At 35.3% G+C, this 20,866-nt stretch overlaps 3 protein-coding genes across 3 annotated transcripts; 1 reads left to right on the forward strand and 2 right to left on the reverse strand.

Annotated features, from left to right (window-relative positions):
• Nucleotides 1-779: 779 nt before the first annotated feature.
• LOC114535779 (40S ribosomal protein S10-like) lies at nucleotides 780-4,747 on the reverse strand. Its single transcript, XM_028557097.1, has 6 exons — nucleotides 4,713-4,747; nucleotides 3,595-3,739; nucleotides 2,958-3,030; nucleotides 2,404-2,505; nucleotides 1,575-1,687; nucleotides 780-846 (listed from the first exon to the last, which is right to left on the reverse strand). The coding sequence occupies exons 2-6, from the start codon at nucleotides 3,736-3,738 to the stop codon at nucleotides 799-801; spliced, it is 480 nt and encodes a 159-aa protein (XP_028412898.1). The 5' UTR covers nucleotide 3,739; nucleotides 4,713-4,747; the 3' UTR covers nucleotides 780-798.
• An 804-nt stretch (nucleotides 4,748-5,551) lies between these two features.
• LOC114535778 lies at nucleotides 5,552-8,059 on the forward strand. The gene is made up of 3 exons (XM_028557096.1): nucleotides 5,552-5,678; nucleotides 5,751-5,825; nucleotides 7,725-8,059. Exons 1-3 carry the CDS (start codon nucleotides 5,646-5,648, stop codon nucleotides 7,983-7,985), a joined length of 369 nt encoding a protein of 122 aa, XP_028412897.1. The 5' UTR covers nucleotides 5,552-5,645; the 3' UTR covers nucleotides 7,986-8,059.
• Nucleotides 8,060-9,816: 1,757 nt separating this feature from the next.
• LOC114535777 (ETS-related transcription factor Elf-4-like) lies at nucleotides 9,817-17,173 on the reverse strand. The gene is made up of 9 exons (XM_028557095.1): nucleotides 16,915-17,173; nucleotides 13,545-13,701; nucleotides 13,239-13,274; nucleotides 12,799-12,840; nucleotides 12,056-12,103; nucleotides 11,620-11,715; nucleotides 11,484-11,531; nucleotides 11,294-11,347; nucleotides 9,817-11,074 (listed from the first exon to the last, which is right to left on the reverse strand). The coding sequence occupies exons 1-9, from the start codon at nucleotides 16,981-16,983 to the stop codon at nucleotides 10,782-10,784; spliced, it is 843 nt and encodes a 280-aa protein (XP_028412896.1). The 5' UTR covers nucleotides 16,984-17,173; the 3' UTR covers nucleotides 9,817-10,781.
• Between the last annotated feature and the right edge of the window lie 3,693 nt (nucleotides 17,174-20,866).

Below are 20,866 nucleotides of genomic sequence, written 5' to 3' on the forward strand. Positions count from 1 at the left end.
ATTAAATACCATTAAAATTTAGAACCACCTTAAAAAAGATGGTTTTACTTTCACAAGCATATGTGCAAAGATGCAGAACATCCTTTTATAACCCACGCATTGAAAAATAATTTTTCATTTTGAATAATATAATATAAAATAACTTATTTCCGCATCGGAAAATTGGCCCAAGATTCGATAAGCGCACCACAACTATTGCGAGACAAAATTAACGTAGAGCTACGGTGACGACTTACGATATACGGTCAAGCCCTGGGTACAAATTAGCCGACAGCTTTCCTCGGTACCTAAACACACTTACGACAAAAAATAAAAAATACCAACAAAAAAACAAAACCTTGGCCATTTTTCCCCTCCGTCGCTTACGCCAGAGTAATAGGGAAAATGGCGGAGAGCCACAGCTGCAAACGAACTAAACCTGCTGCGGCCAGTATGAAAGCCAGATAGAGTTTCTTTTCAATCGATTCAAAATCGCCCGTTTTTTCGCATAATTTTGATTAAATCCTATAATATAATCCTCTTTAATAATTTTTGGCGGGTTTACACTTGCATTTCATGCGGCATTTTATTGCATGTGCAATTTTCTTCTTTTGGTAGATGTGAACGAGTGACTAGATACAAATGTTATGAAGAGCTCTTGCGTGAACATCAGTAACTAATTCACTCTTTCACATCTACCACAAGAAGAAAATCGCACAAATCGCAGGAAAAACGGGCATAGCTGATTAATAACAAAAAACAACAACAAACCAATTAATGTTGATGAGGAATTTTTTTTATTCAACTACAAAATATCCTTTAAGATGGCGGTGCACCAAACCCACGACCTCGACCGAAACCTCCACGCTGAAAGAATATATAAAATATTTAGAAGTGACATTAACCGATTTATTTCTAGAATGACATTGCTGTAGTTATATTAGGGTTCGTACATTCGAAATGAAACTGACTATATGCATAATTTGCACTCGGTAGAATGAAATCGTTTTTCGTTCTAGAAAATGGCAATACGTCCCGTAGAATGTAACACGAACTTTGCGTTTTGAATTGCTGCCTCGAGTTAGCAATATTTTAATTCAGAGCACAACGAAAGTTAAAAATGCAGATAAACAGTTTAACTGACACCGTTGTTTAATTTCGGACTGTTTCGATTTAAAGTTCGGATAACACGTCGCGTACCTAATTTTAGCGGGCAGTGATAACTTTTTGCAGTGATAAAAGTAGAATGTGCAGCGATAAAAGCAGAATGTGCAGTGATAAAATGAGAAATGTGCAGTGATAAAATGAGAAATGTGCAGTGATAAAATGAGAAATGTGCAGTGATAAATAAGTGATTCGTCAGTAATTGTCACCCAAAATGCAGGAAATCAACTAATCAAGTCATAGGGACTCAAAAATACAGAAAATTTTCTCTAGGAGGTCCTACAGACCCCCTACAACAACCCATCATTAAATTACCAATTTCCTGTTAGGACAATTTTATCATATCCCAGCCCAACCCCCCCACTACTTTTCTGCTGTGATGATATATGCAGTGATAAAAAACACAAAAAATAATCGAGGACTATACTTACGAATTCAGGATTGAAATTTGCTCCCGCCCCTCCTTTGGGTTCATCACTCGGTCCACGTCTGTAGGCTTCACGGTCAGCGGTGTCTGGTGCTGGACCAGATGGACGAGGGCCTTCTGTAAATAAAATTATGATTAACACAAAAACTGGTTCTCAGACACGAAAAAATAGTAACGACAAATAGGTATAGTAAAACAAGGAGAATCAAGGTTCTAACATTATTTAGAAAATGCTTTACAGTAAATTTCCAATTAAACGTATCCTTATTTACTAAACTAAAAAAACATAATTTTTCTTTAAACGTGATTGACAGAGCACGCTACCACACAACTAATAAAATTTTAGTGCCATATCTTAACATATTTCTAGACAAGCTATCTTTAAAACAAAGAACGGGGAATGGCTGATAAAATGCAGAATTTACCTACTACAGCATAGACAAATATATGGGGTTACGAATGAGGGGTTTTCTGAATCAATTGGTAGAATACCAAGGATCAATAAATACACGATTCTGTCGAAGACAATATCTACTATATTATTAAACGCTGGTTACAGGCTATGTAATTTATGGTCTGGATTATTTAAGACCTTTTTTCTTCTTTTTACAGCTGATTACCAGGCACTTTTGACTTTTTTCCAACTTTCAATTTCACATATAAATTGTGTGTCAAAAAAATTGCTAGAAACGTTTTTACGATAAATAGTTTAATGTTGATACCTTAAGTTCCTCTTCCGCAATTATCGCAAAAACAATTGCATTTAAAACATCGCCACAAAATGCAATATATTTACATACATGAGATAAAATTATGAATAATTGAGGACAAACCCTTTGGTCTGGCACGGGATCCTTCCGTCCTTGTTTGTCGTCTTAATGTGGATGGAACAATCTCAGGAGGCAGGTTTAGATAATCACGCAGATATGTGATGCCTGAAAACAATAATTTGCTCTGAATTTCACATTTGATCAGTAAAACAATTTTCATTAAATTTTGATGGTAATATCCAGTTAAAAACCAATATCTTGAAGAAAATGTTAAATAAGTACAGTGTTTTTAATAACAATTATAATTTCAAAATGTTTTTAATAATAAATAATAAGTGTGATTCAAAATGTTTTTTCGACAAAGAAATACTCATTTATTAGGTGGAAAAAAGTAGGTCTGCTGCATTTTATGAAAGCCAACATAGTTACATACATTATAATTCAAGTTTATGACAGAGTTGCAAAATGAACTAGGTTATTTGAAATTTGACCATTTTGTGGTAAATAAAAAATGTATCATTGAAAGGAAAATGTTTTTCCAAGGTAAAAATTAATTTGTTAATGCATGTAAACTTCCATTTCATTTCTAAGACTATATGTATAATAGCTAACAATACCTTCATTTGTTAGGTACCAGTAATAATGCTTCCAAGCAAACTGTTCTGTGACATACCCTCGAGATTTTAGAGACTAAATAATGTAAGCTAATGTTAGTTAATATGAATTGTCTATAAATTGCTAATATAAATACAGTAGAGTAAAGCGAGTTAAGCCAGTTCAAGTGAAGTGGAGTAAATTACTATAAAAAACACTGTCAAATTCAAGGGGGATTGGATTTAGTTCTAGTTAACGAGGAGTTTGAGTTAGCGGGGGACTGCTGTAATATAAATGGTCAATATTTCATGAGGCAAATAAATAAGTTTCTTATTATACCATTGGTCAAAGAAAAAGTGAAGAACCAAACAACAAGGTAAAAAACAAATTATTCATAAATCATAAAAGACAATTTCAAATGGATAAACACTCCAAACGTTGCATGTCCAAGTGTACTGCAGGTGATTGAAGTTGTTTAGAGTTATCTCCCTCTGTGGGGGTAACACAGACAACATCAAAATTTTGTCACTCTTGCGTGATTTGCTCTCAACTAATGAAACGCTATGAAGACCAAACTTTGACAAGTGATAGATAATAATGTAAAATCATGCCAGCTAGTTTGGTGCACATCAATAAATATCCAATGAGCAGGTGACTTACCTGCATAGCTTTGATGACTTGTAGATTTGGAACAGTCTCCAGCTCAGGATGTCTTGGTGCATTGAAATCTTTCTTTGCAACCATTACACCCTCTTTGAAGAGGTATTCATAAATATTTGTTCTATTCTTCTTGGGAATCAACATCCTGAACAAAATGAAGCAATATTATTTATTATTGTACAGATGAGAACACATATCTTTTGACTGTAATGATGAATATTAATTATCTTTTGACTGTAATGATGAATGTAATATAGATACAGATAATATACTGTAGGTATAATGCTGGTTTGGGACACACAACAATGTGACAGTAAACAAGGTACTGTATATAAAGTATGTGTATAAAATCTAATTTAATATCTAGGAGTTATAATGATATGAAATTTTATTAGTCACTCTTTGAAGCTTACTATTTAGACCGTGGGGAATCAGAAATTTTGGTTGGAAAAGGCATTGCATTAAAAAGATTGGCAATTTCCAAGAGAAACTCCTTGTACTATTTTCTTTTTCAACCAGAATTTCTAATCATACAAGGAGAATGGAAGCACACATTTTTTCCAATGCAACTAATGTCTTATCCAAGGAAAGGAAAGTCTGAAGGAAATGGAATGCTCACACATATCATTGAGAGTGTGAAGTAGTTTAAATGTCATAAAACTACTAGGCAGTGAACTTAACCAAAGAGATGGCAAAAAGTCTAGCCACGATAAAATTATATAAAATGTACCTTTGACAGACTGTGAACCTAGGTAAATCTCTAAATCAATTTCATCCTCGAAAATTATTCTCAAGTGTTCAAAAACAATAAAAAATTCTGATTTTAAAACTGGTTAAACAGTCAACGTGCCACTAGCAAGTCAAACCAGCTTCATGTGTTATCAGAAAAGCGTTAAAGTCCTGTTATATTAAAATATCGGCAAGGTATCGAGGCGACATTACAGATTGCTAGCATTTTGTCGCCAAATCATAAGCGTTAACCGTGAATATTTTCGTCGGAATAAAAAAAAATTCAACTTTCATTTCGACAACATCCCAAGAAAGCTCTGAGTTCAACATAAAGTTCATATTTTAACGGATGGATAAAATATTAAAGGATTTCTGAACCAAAATATTACCTTAAAATCACTCTTAGCTTTTGGAGACAGGAGAAAAGAAAGAGACATTTAGGGGGACTGGTTTTGATTGGTTTTGATTATTAAAAAATACTAAATTCAATCGTTCAAATGGACATGTTTGCATGTTAAGTACGGTGACTAATTAACTACCAGCCGGCCGAGGTAATTTCTTATTTAGAAAAATGGAAATAACCACAGCTAGAAAGATCATACTAACCTGAATGAACTTTGTAAAATGCTCAAAATATGGCGATTTCTCGGCCCAAAGGTGGTAACTTCCGTGCGATAACAATTGCGAACTTTGCAAGGCTATGTTTTCCGCGTTTGACAACATTTGGCCACTTTGCAGCTTTTCAATTTTTACTATTCTCTTTTACTTTGGAACAGGGAGTATAGTTTACTTTTTTCCAACCCAAGCCCAAGGGGTTATAGTATATCCTATAAAATACACGAATTTAATACTAGGGCTAGAGATTAAGATTTAGGAGGAATAATCACGTGTATTAATTAAGAATTTATCACGGATTTGAGATTTACTGAACCGGGGATTATTTTTAGGAATCCACGGATATAATCCTTAATCTAGTCCTTTAGGGCTCGTAGTTGTCGCTGAACGCTTGATTTTCTTTTTAATTGTGACCGGTCAATTCAAGGAAATAAAGGACGAAGTAAAAATGAAAATCTTCGTTTTTCATTACACTGCAAGCTAGAGTGCGCGTCTTTCATAACACTACAAGCTAGAGTACTAATCACAAACCACGTGCACAAACGTAAACTGGTTATTTGTAACTTGTCATTGAGGTAATAATATAAACAGGTTATTTCAAAATATTGGAATATGATTGGTCGAGACAACACTGAGGCCTTTGTTATTGTGAATAACTTATGTTGCTTAGCGCATTTGAGAACTTTATGTGAAATATTTGATGAAATATGGTCGAATCGATGCAAGAAGATACAAATTTGGTTAGTAAAATCCAATAAATTTGTTATTTTTCTTTCCTGAGAATGTATTTTAAATTGTGTTTGATATTTTAGTCACGGCGAGCACAAAGTTTAACCAAGGACGAAAAAGCTGACGCAAACCAAGCAGACATGACTGCAAATGAAAAGGTATTTATATTTTTTTATATTGATTTTTATAAGATTTTGGTTCTTCGTGTTGTATAAATGCAATTATTCAAGTCTGGTATCGCGTATATAACTTATTTAAATCACTGTTGGGATTAAAATGTTAAACGCAACAATATTCTTGCTTTCTATTAAGAATGATCAAAGGCTATTTGTAATCGCATATTAATAAAGGAGGACACAGTAATATGTTGACGCAACTGTATTTATTCCCTTACTTCTCATGTTTTTTCGTGTGAAAAGACGTTATTTATTCATATTGTATGTGTAGGACAGGAAAAATAATGCACAGGCATAATTCTAGATTATTTGTATTTTATATTCTAGACCAGAAATGACAGTGTTTCACAATTACAGTAGTCCTATGGATTATTGAAACACATATTTCTCCTGTTGGAGGCAATAATTTTTTTTAAATTCCTACTAAGTAAAGTGGCCCTGGCTTTTAAAACTGCATGTTATAGTTGTTTACAATGTGGACATTTGCTCTGAAGTCTGAAGTGAACACCAGACTGCCCTTCATACTATACCAAATCATTTCTCTCTATTGAACTACAACTAGATGTGCAATTTATCCAGGCAGATTATGCGAGTTTGAAAATTTTTTTATCCATATTCCATGATATCCTTGAATTTGGTTCATTTAACAGGCAACAAGAGTGACTTGTGTATGACTCTTTCAGATATACTCCTTAATTGATTACCATATCTTTCTTTACGCCTAATTTAAAAAGCTTTATTAAAGATGGGTGGCCTCTATGTTCAAAAGACTTTTTATTATTGTTATTGACTGCAGTTTTGAGTTAACTGCAATGATTAAACTGTACAATATGTAGTTTTGTAATACCAGTCTCGGGTTCTTAGGACCAAACAAAATATCCCATGTGTGTTTTCAGTAGTTTGTTAGCATGTGATGCTCTCACAATATTTTTTCAACAGGAAGTATAGCATGTTGTACCAGACAGTTTGGTATGATTGCTGAAATCATTTTTACCACACCTTCGAACAAAAGCTTGTGCATTCTTCTATTGGAAATTGTATAATTTTGTATACCTTCCAATTGTATATATATGTATATATACATATGATATTGTATGTTCTGTTACTTCTGTTTGGTTGAAAGTCATGATCTATTACCAAACAAATACATGTGCAATAAGTTTGCACCGGTCAGTATGTAAAAATTCTTAGGATTACCATAAATAAATCAATCGATTTGTTTTTATTTTGTTTAATATTTAAATCAAATAGATATATCTAATATTGTCTGTTCAGTAATAGAACCACAGAAATCATGAGAACATAGTAAGAGTGAAAATTGACTGCTCATCTGCTGCTCATGCCAAATGTTTTTTGTTCTAAATGCAATCTAAACTCAGCTAGGTTTGTATCTATTACTAAACAGCCGGTGGCTTTTTGATGTATGTAATCTGTCATTTTATACTTGTCATTGCTATACACATGTGAAAACATGCAACTTGTAAGAACTTGACAAAAAACAGCTAATTTTTTCAAGATGATCTTCTCATCTAGCTTATAAAATGCTGAACAATGTATTCAGACATTGCAAGGTTAATACAATAGCCTTTGTAGACAAAGATATTACCAGTTTACAGTCTCTTGTGGTTTTCTCCAATGCTTAGTTCTTTTTTTTATTTTTCAATTCACAAAATGATTTCATAATGACCTTTCATATATTGAGTGTGTAGTGAATATATGCCATTTACAACCAAACCCAACCAAGAGTATGCTCTTTTGCAACAACAAATTATACTTGACTGAAAGAAGTGACATTAGAAACTTGTTGTAGGCCTACTTACCGTTAGCAACATTGCGCAGTGCATGAACCCAGATAATATAGCTGTGTTAATTATTTTTCAGAAATCAGATGAAGATGTTTTTGCTAAACCAGACAATGAGAACGAAGTAAATGATGTGCAACAAGGTTTGCTCGGTCGCTTATCTGGAACTGTTTACAACACAACAAAATATGCCGCCGGTACAGCGTATGGTGGAGTAACCTGGGTTGCTGGAGGTGTCTTGTCCACGACTGGCACCGCCATTGGTGCAACTTATAACACTGTTTCATCCTTCTCGCCTGTAACTATATTCAGGAAAGGAAGCAAGAGTAAATCAGATTAACTCATCAAATGGATGAATAAATTACTGGGAAATCAGCAACATTTTCGCGTAAATAATACCATTTGCGATTACCATTTTGAAGAAACTGTTACTGGTCTTCGTATATTTAATAATTTGGAGGGAAGATATTAGGATAATATATTTACACTGTAGTATCACATGGTCTTTTAAATCTATGCCTGTTTTATTGCATGCATAATTTCCTGCTACATATTGCGTCATACAGTATGTATCTCATACATAGTCTTTATCAGTGTTCTTTATACTGTACACTGTACCGTTCCAGAGAGACACCCGTACCTTGCCAGATTTTTTGAAGCATATTGTAAAACCATAATTTTTTTTTCTGGGCCGAGAGATTTTACCTGCAATTTTGTTTAATGAGTGAAAGGCGGTGAAATATTTCTTGGTATTTGGCCCGATTGACGGAAATATATCTATGAATATATAACACACAGGTGTCAGGGCTCATGCGGCCTTTGCATTATTTTATGTAAATCTCTGTGATTGGCTAATTAGCATATACCCCGCACGAAAGACGGGATATTGAAATTTCAAATATTTCGTACTACGCGCCTAAAAACGCTCAGGTTGATGCACGTTGATACAAGCAGGATGGAGCAATGTTGTGCTGCCCACATTGTTCAGAGTTGTTATCAACATTGAACAATATTGCTGAAACTGAATCGGGTGTAACAATATTATTCAATATTGATAACAACTCTGAACAATGTGGGCAGCACAACATTGCTCCATCCTGTTTATATCAACTTGCATCAACCTGAGCGTTTTTACGCGTGTATCACTTGTCAATGTAGCGATAAATAGTTGCGAAATGGTCCGCGGTTACCAGCAATAATCAACCAGATTGTTAGAAAGTATTGAAAATTTTACGAATTAGGCACATGAAAATAAACAGAAGCTCCTGAACCTGCATGGCGTAAACGAATATTCGAATTATTTATGTCGACTAGCATAGAATTTAGAGGGAACGGCTTGCGAAAACGATTACTTATAACATGGATATAAGTTGTGCACTGTTCCCCTCCAAACATCTTTCTAGCAAATGTCGATTGGTCCCTGCATTCAAGCAAGGTTTTAATCTATTGTAACAAGGGTCTTGTTGCTGTTGTTGCCTGATAATCATTAAACACCTCATTCGCATCACCTCTTATGTCAGTTTCACTGATTTCAAAATTTAATTCTTTAATAAAAAGATAGAAGAGCAGCGATATTGGGTTATACCATAAGAGTGATAATACCCACTGCAGCACGAACAAAATTAAAATTAATATTCTCGCCTCGATATGCGACGCTGAAGTCATTTCTACATGTTCCGACAATCCCTTCCGGCTATATAAGCATAAAAATCAGCGGCTGTAAGTATAAACATCTAACTAATTTTTACGTTGCCTATATCGTTGACAAATTATCATCAAGGATAATTAAAATTACTTTTTTAATCAGATACCCACCTGCGCTTGTTTCTTTCACATTCTGACCTCATCTTACTGAAGAAAGAACGGCTAAATGTAATTTTATATAAGTTTATTCTTTGGAATTTCCATGTATTACTATAAAGGTGTGACTCCAATTCCAAACATAAACTACTTTCATGCTACTCGTAGGACCTGAACACTATAATTGTGCATAATGATTCCCCACGAATCTACAACTGGTAACTGGCATAATGCGAAACAGGGAACTAGTATAAAAATTATAAATAGATTTGTATTCGAATTTCGAAATTTATGCTTCGAACGCACTTTTTGAAACTTTGTGTCTGAAAATTGTTTCATGCACATTATCCTCTCACAAAATGGTTTGTAAATGACTTTTTATTGCAAAAATTTTCAATTATATACACAGAAGGAATAAAAATGATAAAAATGTATGTTACACGACGGCGTTATTCTTGCTGTTTCAGTCAATTAGTTACAAGTTAAAAATTTACACGTATAAACGGTTAAGTTGTATATGCAGTGTTTTCATAAATGACAAATGCAACCACATGCAATTAATTATGTAAACATTAAAACAGGAAAAAGACATTTGTCTATAGGCAGCCTGATCAATGAATTGAGAACTAGGATGAATGAGAAGGATCTTAATTGAATCTCAACAGTGCATGGTAATCCAGCAAAGCTTTTTTAAGGAAATAAAGAAAATCTAATACTTTTGCGCAACCCGCAGTCGTCATAAATGTTATTAGAATAAGATAATTGATAGCTACAATCAGGAAATGTTAAACCAGGTTCAATCTGTTTTCGGGGGTGCGCTCCCCTATGAATTAACCACTGTTGTATAAGCGTGCATTAGGTATATCTAATCAAAAATATCCTGTCAAAATTTGCCCACAGGGGCAAAAAATATGGCGTTAAAATATGAATAACTTCTATAACCTCTCTCCACATGCACGACAATGCTTGTGGAAGAAAATTTTCCTCCAAAGTAGAAGGCTGGTCGCGAGTGTGTTTTTATATGAAAAAGGGCCTTAATTCCTTATAATTATTTTTTTATGATTCAAAGCAGTGATAGCGTGGTGGGTCTAAATCATCAGGTTGTGTACGCTTATGTTATTATCTAGCACCTCCACCCCACCCCACCCCCATTCCCCAACAAAATGCCGGAAAATACTTTAAATCTATCTATTAGACCAGTCAATACCGAAATACATGAAGTGATAAAGTCATGAAAATGAATATCAATGATCAAAATATCGAACTTTCCTAGGGAAGAATATAGTTGCGTGCCTAAATAAATTTTACATGAAGTATGGTATAATAACTGATGCGTTTAACTTTTGTATTCATACACAGATTTGCAAAATTTATAAGTAAGTCGCTCCCCATCAACCTTCTGCAGGATATTTTTACTGTAGTAATACCTGAGAGCTCTGCTCAACTTGTCATAAGTCATATTTTTTCTCTTCTTTTGTACTCCCCAGAGTCTAGCAACCGAATGATGATCATTCAACTTGAAGATTCCTTCAGGGTGATTCTTCCATTCAATGTATCTGCTGTTGAATTTCTTACAGCCGAGTAAACTTTGTAAAAATTCCCACAAATACTGGCAATGGAATTTTGAAACTACGCATACCAATAAAGGAAAAATATGTATTAGTCAATTAGATCTATCAATGATACGAGTCATAACCGTAGCAGCAAACTGTAAACTTCACCCGACGTAAGTAGCCATGACGTACAACGGCATTGATCAGGCTGCCGATGATGGTTTGAAATTTGAATAGTTGAATTTAGAACTAAAAAAGCTCAATGTCAAACTGAGTCGTATTAAGTGCAGGTTACCTGTGGCTTCTTCCGACTCTTCAGCATTGTCTGTTATGTTGTCGACCTGCAGACCTAAATTAGAAATATGAACCTCAGAATTGAGGCATAATCGATGACAAACTATCAATTTTCGATTATTATCAGATCATATCACAGGAAAGAGTGTGACAAGTGCTTTTTCAAACAAACGAAAAGTAAATTTACTCACGGTTCACTCGTTTCTGTTTGGTTTTGGAACGCTTTCTTGGGGTTCGAGCTGAACAAATTGGCAAAATTATTGTTGTGGAAACTATTCAATGTTTAGACCTTTCAATGACTTTTCAATAAATTCAAAATGAACAAACCTTTATTTTCTTCTATCTCAGCTTCAATTCCAGAGTCATAATTCAACAAATCCATCTCAAGTGACGATGGATCAGAGTTGGGAATTACTCCAAAATCTAAAACGGTAACTAAAATGTTCACATGCATGCCTTCGCGATATACAACTACAGTTACTGCAGTTAGAAACAAACAAATTTTTCCTAGTGCCCAGAGTTCTATCTACCCTTCCAGACGTGAAAAACATCCTGGGTACTAGGCTTGTACGAACGCAGCAATCGGCGAGATTTGCACTTCAATGCAAATTTTCGGTGCAACGGTCAAAAAGGTCATGCAGCAAAAAAGTCGACGCTTAATGGACAATGGCTATTAATGTCTTGAATTCTAATACTATATTCTTATATACTATTAATTCTAACACTATATTATTGTATTATTCACCAATACGCTATGAAGTACCTGGGAGATGCATAAAATTTATCTCATCTTCTTCACTTATTAAGCGGTCTGTTTAAATGGAAAAACACAAAGTCATTCTATGAATAAAACGAGGAGTTCGGCCAATTTAGGGAGTATTCAAAAACTGAATATTAAGACGTTTTCAGGACCGTAACTAAAAGCTTAATTGGGAAGGGGGGTATATTCATATATTAAAGCTATTTTTAAAGCTGGCAGTCCCTTTATAGTGTGTAAACATAAATATAAATATAGATGCAACCCCTCCCCCAATCTAGCAGTCCAGCTTCCCTGGACATCATCTTCAAGTCACATGCATCAAAACTTCGAAAGGAGACAGTAAGGGGCTGTTTACATGTGCCCGGTTACCCGAGATTCAACGAAGCGTGAGAGGACTTTGAGGTATTGAAATAAGTCTTTATGACACCAAACAAGCACATACTATTGTTGCGGTGATTATACGACTGCCAGGATCATGTTATCTGCTCATTTCAATACCTCAAAATCATCTCACGCTTTGCTGAACCTCGGGTAACCGGACTCATGTAAAGAGCCCCTAAGAAAAAATGACCCAATCTACCATCATAGCTAATATGCCAGAACATGGGTACTTTTCGCATGTTTCTGCTGGGCATGCTGAATTGCGCGCGGAGACAATCAATTTTTCATTGCCTTTTTTAAATCAGTTTGGCAGTTTTAACTATAACCAGAACAGTTTGTGAAATGGAATGAGTTAAATATTTTACCTCCATTAGTTTGAACATCTACAACTTGATCAAACCGAGTATCTACAACAGAATATCAGTGTGATATGGCTTAGATGTCGAAGAACTAAACTGTCGCCTATTCGTTTTAAACTCAATATAGCCTTGTTTTCTATGTCTTACAGATATTCTGATTTTCTTAAGTTATTTTGTCTCGACAACAACTCGCAATTTTGCACTTAAAACTATACCCTTCATACCCTTTCGAAAAAAGCTACTCAAACATCAAATCATCATTAATCAGAAATTGGAATATTCGAATAATAATTTTCGTCTCAACAAAACGACTTAGTAACAAGTTTTCTCTTTAATTTCTATACTCTTCTTTCTAATATTAATGAGAAATATATTAGGGCAAAAATAGAAATATAATCCTCATGAAGTGAGGCCAATGCGTGCCGGAATAGTCAAACAAAGGGTACCTTCAAATGGACCATATTGTGATTCTTGTTCAGTGGCTAAAGAAAGTAAAACGAAATAAGATTTTAAAGAATTTCATCGATATGCTCTCTCTCTGGAGCTACTTGGCACCCTTTATTTTAACGAAACGGTCGTGACCATCCATTTTAAACCTGACACGCTAAAACAGGATTGTTTCAGAATGCGGCAACTTTTGTCAAACGTTTATTTGAAAATTATTCAACGCCACGTTAATTGTACGTTTCTCAAATCCAGGTTTAATTGAAGTAAACTTAATTGATCATAAAGATAGAATATTCTGCTCTTACCTTCAATGTCGCCATATCCTTGGGTATGAAGAACATCTTGAATAGTCTCTAGTGTTACAGTGCTGGCGACAATTGGAGCTGCACTTGGTGTTAACTCATTGTCTGTTGACATTTCTTTTTTCACTGCTTTCAGTATCTTTGCATCAAAATCATCTTCCTATATCAAGGGTAGAATACGGCATTTATTATATTTATTATGTAGTGTTGAGTTTGACGTGGCGTGAATATTGCTATGTGCGTGCCAACATGCATATCAAGTAATGTTCTTTATTACTTGCCAGACACTGTAGTTCTAAAACGCTAGCCTTGTAGTTCTAGAACGTCGTGCACGTTACACTATGGTGAAACTGATGAAAGTCCATACAACAGAAACTACAGTTTTCACACCATTTCTTTGAAATATCGCACAGATATGCATATATTAAAATAACTACAAAGAACCAAAGACTGATAAAGTTACGAATCTCTAATTCCTTATGACTTGCTATATTCTAAAGACATATATATCCCCCTATTTAGCCAACGTTTTATGAACGTCTCCAAAAAGACTTGCTGCATGATAAAATTAGCCATTCAAATCAGTGTCGTTTTCAGCAAATAAAGACATTCTTTGTTTTGTTAGGTGGGGTATTACTCAATATTCATTCTTATATTCCGGAAACCCGATACTTAAAACTGATTATTGTTTCAGCGGCGGCACTTCCTCAATACGAGGAACTGAAGACGGCAGAACAAGGCGGGGTACCTCACAAATGCAAAAACAACTCCTTTCAAACCAGCAGCGGAAAAAAATACAGGAAGATAGTCTATACTGATTCCTGTTAATACGTCGACGCGTATTTAGATTTAAGACCCTGAAATTAATCTAGGGTTTTGTTTTGCAGTTAGTTTCGTGAGGTAGATTTTCACTGTCACACACTGAAAATCATTTTTGCCTTTAATTGTCACCATGGTAATTGCATCCTTTTTCAAAAATAAATCACCGTACACTTGGAGGTGGTCGACAGCTGAAACCAAACAAATATGCCCACGCTATTGATCATTGAGCTTTGTTTGCGACGAGTATGAAAATAATCATTTCACCTTACCTAACTTCGGACTGATATTACATAATATTACATAATATTATTTAGTAAATATATATTAAGATAACTGCAACTCGGCTTACCCGAGCTTTTCTGCTAAAACATTCAACTTGACCTTGAGGGAATTCTTGGAATTCATAACGACATATTGATTCAATTACGCACACTTGTCAGTTTATAATGCGAAAATTTCAGACTCTGGACGTTCTAAACATGCAGTATCGCAGTTGTTAAATGTTATCTTCTGATATTTGCGATCAAGTGGCTTCATACCCAAGTAAAGGCAATCACGGCCCACGAGCTGCATCCATCTCAGGTCACCACAGGAAAAATGTATTTTACATTTTTACAATGCGATTTTTTACATTCACTCAAAATATTTACAATCATGCCGCGAGCGAAATTATTATAAGTGTTATCTATATTATAGATATTTATACAAAGCAAAGTTGAGCTTGTCTGCTACAAATTAATTGCGCGCCAGTTAGATAAGGGAATTAAGGATATTGGTTTTTCATTTGCTGGCAGTTCAGAGCTCATCACGAAGACGACTCAAGTAAACACACAGGAACTGATATTTTCTAAATTCAGATATATCCGATTTCATATCATGCCATGAACTCAGCGTTGATGTGATATTGAGCATCGAATGACGATAAGGAATATCAGCCACGCGCTGGTACTCGTTTAAAGGTGTTAGGACATGTCCTGACGTGCTGTATAGAGCCTAATAAATACCATCAATACTGCCATGTAATTACGACTGGTATATATGATTATGAAACTAATGTTGAAGGAGCTATACTTAGTCCACAATTTGTAAACGATCACACGCAATCGAGATTTTAGACCAAACAATCGTCGCTGAAACAACTGCCGGGAATACGATGTTTTAAAGCAATTGATATCAGGCGCCAGTGGGGTTAAATTAGGGCATTAAGGGTTTGTGAGTACTTCTCTGCGTTTTCTTGTTACAGTTACTAGCTTCACAAAATAACAAGATGAAACACTAAACGAAGCTAATACTATCTTACTAACTTCGCGTTTTGCTATTCGTCGTCTCTGTCAATGGTTGATTTACACTTATACAGCACATACTGATATATCATATACACCCACGCACTAGACACATCACGTTCGATACAACGTTGGCAATACTGTTTGTACTTTGTATCCTGCCATTGTGACAATGTATTTCAAAGTGAAAGAAACAGTGCTTTGATATATATATATAGTTATATTCATAAAAAAAAATATATTGTATCAATTGCATTAGATTTCGCATTAGATGGAACGTTTACTGTACATTCATTTAGCAATATCAACATAAACAAAGCTATTGGCTGATACGCCTGACTTACCTAATCCGAAAATCAATAAAACTACGCATTTTAATATGTATCATGGATTCATCGTCAACAGGTTATAACAATTACCCGAAAAATATTCCTAGCAAAATTTAATTCTGATTTTATTTTTTAAATATTATGCATACAAGGCTAAGAATTAGGATATTTCGATCATAATGATGATCGGATGATTGATCGGATCATTATTATTTTATATCATCTTTCATAATCGCTCGATAGAAAACGCCTGTTGGAAGAAATTTTTGTGCAGAAGATAGCCTCGGTTTTATGTTAGTCGGCGTGACTTGATTCAGCTGAAGGTCACGCGATAAATACCATCAGTATCGCCTGCCGAAGCTATACCGAAGCCCAGACAAAGAGGTTTGTAATGCTAGCGTCCAATGCGGAACGAGTGATAACGTACCGCTACTATAATGTGAATATCTAAATTGATTATACAAAGCAAAACAAAAAATTTCAATTATATAATAATTTTGAAGCCATCTACATGCCGTAGATTTGTTAAACCACTTAATCACAGGGATAATTTAATCTCAACTTCGCCCCCTGCTGTCTCTAATGTAATAGAAATATTTTGTTGACATTTAAAACCCAGTCTGAAAGCTTTGCTGATTTTGTTGAATTTTAACGCAGAAACTAACCATGTGCCTGTATGTAATGCGTTATAATGAACACTGTTCTATATAAATTCAGTCAAAACTGGATCATCGTGTAAATAGATGCGTCTATATGCGGTGTCGACATTTATAAACAAAAAGGGCAATTCCCAAACGTCATATTACAACATAATAGCAACACTGCAACACCAGAACCCCGCAGTTGAAGGTAAATTGAAAAGATCGAACTTGGACTCAGACAAAAATACTCGAAGATGGTGGAGCAACTTTCGATAGGTCATAATATAATTTGGCTTACCTGATAATTCATTTGACTAACATAAGTGAAATAAGATGGCATCAGACCGGCCTGTCCAGACATATCCATTCAAACAAACTTTCAACATTCACCTCACTGAGCTCAGTGCTTTAAAAATGCACAAATTCGATGTTGCAGGCTTTGGAACAGTCGAAGGAACACAGCAAATCAACGCTGAGTGAGGATGAGTAATTTTCGCTTGATCTTTCGTACTAAATCAAAATACTCATACTAACACAATGTCAGTCATTTCGCAGTATGGGTGCAGCAGTTGATTTGTATAAATGGGTTTTTTTCCTAGAAGAACTCCCTTTAAAAAGTACAATATGATTGGCTGAATCCGTAATTGTACCCATATATGGCAAGACTCGCAGCATTGTTAGCCTCGTGATCGAGGTCATCCAATCAGTGTGTGTGACACGAAACCACGCTTGCTTGCGTGGGAGTTGAGGGAAAACACCTTATTGACAGTACAAATCGAAAGTGGGTGGTATGGCGAGATCATGAACAAAACGTGCTATCAATATTGTAATTGTAGAAATTTTAATAATTTATCTTGCAACTTTCTACTATTTTGGTTGTGAAATAAAATCCAAAAATAAAGTAAAACTGTTTAGAACACAATGCCACATTCTTCTGGTGGGGCTGACCGCTGGTGATGCATGTAAAACATGCATCTTCGATTCCGAAACTTTTATTCCGGTCCATATTCACAATTTATCAGACACTATTTCACATAACTCTCCTTCAACGTTATTAAATTGCATCACCTGCGCCGCTAGAACGATATTTGGGGGGAGAAAGGGGGATGTTTATTGTTTTTGCGTGATTTACAACAGAATTCCGCCGGGCAGAACTAAATATATCAATAAAAATCCCCCAAATTATTGTTTATTTACGCCCCTGAATTCGCCCGCAACAAGTCTTTGGCCTCGAGGTACTTACTTCGACCGTACTTGTCCGTAGGTTCGCCAGAAACCGTACTAAACAGTAGAGCTGTTGCCAGAAATTTAACCTGGTAATCATTGTGTCATACACGTGTATGAGAATTCGAGGCGTCTGTCCCATCTTTGGTATTAGCTGACACTCCTCCTCAGTCTTCCATCCATCCACAGTCTTCATTCTTCTAGCATAAATGCAAGATTATTATTTAAGTCACTTCACTCTTCGTAAAATAAATTGCCATTTTCAACCATTTTCTTGATTAAATAAAACCAATTGGAAAGATCTGTTTCCTATTGGTTTTTATCACGTGTTCTGCCACACGCAAAACATGTGCCCACTAGCTGTGACGAAATCTGGTTTATTGACACAGCGACCCAAGCTAATTTTATGCTCGGGATAAAAAACTTTAATAAATGCAACACTGGTTCTTCCCGTGTTCTCTTTTATACTAACTCTCCTAAGGAAAATCCGGCTTAGGTCGAAACCTCGAGAAGTGTTTGATAATTAGGTACTTATTTTCTTAGCAAAGCTTCAGGCACTATATTCGAAGCTCGTCACGGACGTATATAAGCAGACTTCTCAGGCAGCTTTAGCCCGTCAACACGATGCCGGAAGAACTTGAAAACGCAAAAGTATTTCTCGGTTAAAATATTTATCCGCGTCCAACGAAACGTTTTGAAAATGGTTTGATCCCGCAGTACACATTTAGTTTTCCACACGCATGTCACCGGCACTTGAGAGGTCGAATTGAAAACAAAAATCTACCAAACTCAAAGCAAAAAACAAGAATGAGAACTTTGTTTGGACAGACGACAAGCTAATAGCATACAGGTACTATATAGCAAAGCCGAAGTAAAGGTAAACCGCCTAAACACAGGCCATATATTGTTCAGAAGAGTAACCAATTCTGTCTAATCTAATCTAGGGTTTCAATCTCTCCTCACAGCTTCCTTGGTGTTCCATAAAAAAGATCTAACTGATTTTGATCGTGATAAAGCCAATTTTCAAAATAAAATAGACACATAAAGCTTCCAATTCCAGATATTTCTCCATTCTTTTAATACATGCATGCATGCATGTTTATATTCGTGATGCCAAAACGAATGTCCCAGTTTGAGTAGAATAAATAAACGGGGAATTTAGGCTTGAAAGTCTGGCAAATCTTGCTGAAGAAACTAGCATACGAAATGTATTGCTGTCTATTTAGTAATTTTTTTTGTTTTAAGTGAAGTGTTAAGTTATGGGCATCCGTATAAGCACATCATCATTCAGGCAGTTCAGAAGATCATTGATATAAGCCATGCAAGAACAATTATTATAAAATAACATGTATATAACGCGTGTTCTGATTGGTTGAAGCCCGTGTTTGGATCAGGCCATCCAAACACGGAAATTTCGCGGGAATTTAAAAACTAATTTATTATGGTTTGTTATTTTGTAAAACAATTACTTAATGGTTTCCGTGTTTGGATCATCTGATCCAAACACTTGGGAATGTTGCTCGAGTTAAGAAAAGCTCGCAAAGCACTCGCCTTCGGCTCGTGTTTCGCGCGCTTTTCTAACTTCGCAACATTCCCGCGTGTTTGGATCAGACCATCCAAACACGGAAACCATTAAGTAATTGTATAGTATATATTGATACGAAAGGCGTACAAAAGCACGCGGTATATAAGATGTAAACACTCGGGCCAAGTTACTATTATAAGAATGAAGATAAGAATGAATATAGTCTCAAATTCGCCAACTAGTAATAAAACTTTGCATTTCGTTATACACAACGTGTAATATGATCATGAGTAGCCACGATAAACCAGGCGTTTTTTCTACAAAATTCCAGTGTCACAGGAAATTTTGCCACCCGAAAAATTGCCCCACCTCCGAAAATTTGGCCTCCCCGGGACATATTTCCTAGGCAATTTTGCCTCCTCGGGCCATATTTCCTAGGAAATTTGGCCCCCTACTAAAAAACGTAGTTTACTTTGCCATTTCAGAGCCAGAAGACCGTTAAGTGTATAAAATGAATTTTAATCAACAACATTTAGCAGAATCTTTTGTCAACATTTACAGCACGTAATATTTGAAATCACAGCTAGAAGATGTTGCTATTCATTAGCATTCCGACGTTCCAATAAACTTTTTTAAGATGATCCGATAAGAATAAAGAATCCAAGTATTTTGCAGTAGAAAGTAGAATATATTGCAGTTGCTGTTGGATCAAAACAGAATACTGACACAGAAGCTAACTTACTTAATACAGAGGCGATCCGATTTACTGCATGACTGTATCAAATATAGACATGAACTCGAGCCAGTGTGAAAATCACATGGAAGAACATGTCCGCAGTGCTGTTTCACATGTGAGTGTCAATATCATATATAGCTATTGCGGTTTTATCAAACCAAAGTTCACATTGATTGTGAATCCTAATTTTTAGTCGGCGAAATTGCTTGCAAGAAGCGAAATGTTTTTTACGTAAATTCATGATCGTTGATCGCGCGGTTCGCCCCCGCGTTTTAATCCAACAGCAACGCCAGTTTGGCTCTACTCATTGCATCTTTGTAAATACTTATATACTGGTTTCTTAATCGTTATTATTAGCGTGTCTTTTATCGAAACTTTGGATTGATAATCAATTGCAAGCAAATTATTTGCTCACTGAAGGAGTTTAAAACCTCTAGCGCGTGGACGATCAATTTGAATGCGTATCATTTCAATTCAAAGTTTTTCCAGTTGTTGAAGCCAGTGAAGGTGAGTCATTACCTTTCTTGTTAAATATGAATTTCGGGTGTGTAAGACCTTAGATTTTACTTAGGAGAAGATGAATTTAGTTTCGCTATAGCCATGCAGTCTCTTGATACAATGGGGAAAATATTGCAGAAAGGCTTATTGCAATTGAATACTTCGATTGTTTACAATATAACCAAGGAGCTGTGTTCTTCTAATAATATTTTTTCCCTATGGAATATAATAAGTAACAAAGAAACCTAAACCAATATAGCGCTTTCA

Source organism: Dendronephthya gigantea, unplaced genomic scaffold, assembly GCF_004324835.1.
Source record: "Dendronephthya gigantea isolate DGI-Jeju-01 unplaced genomic scaffold, DenGig_1.0 000124F, whole genome shotgun sequence".
Lineage (NCBI taxonomy): Eukaryota > Metazoa > Cnidaria > Anthozoa > Malacalcyonacea > Nephtheidae > Dendronephthya > Dendronephthya gigantea.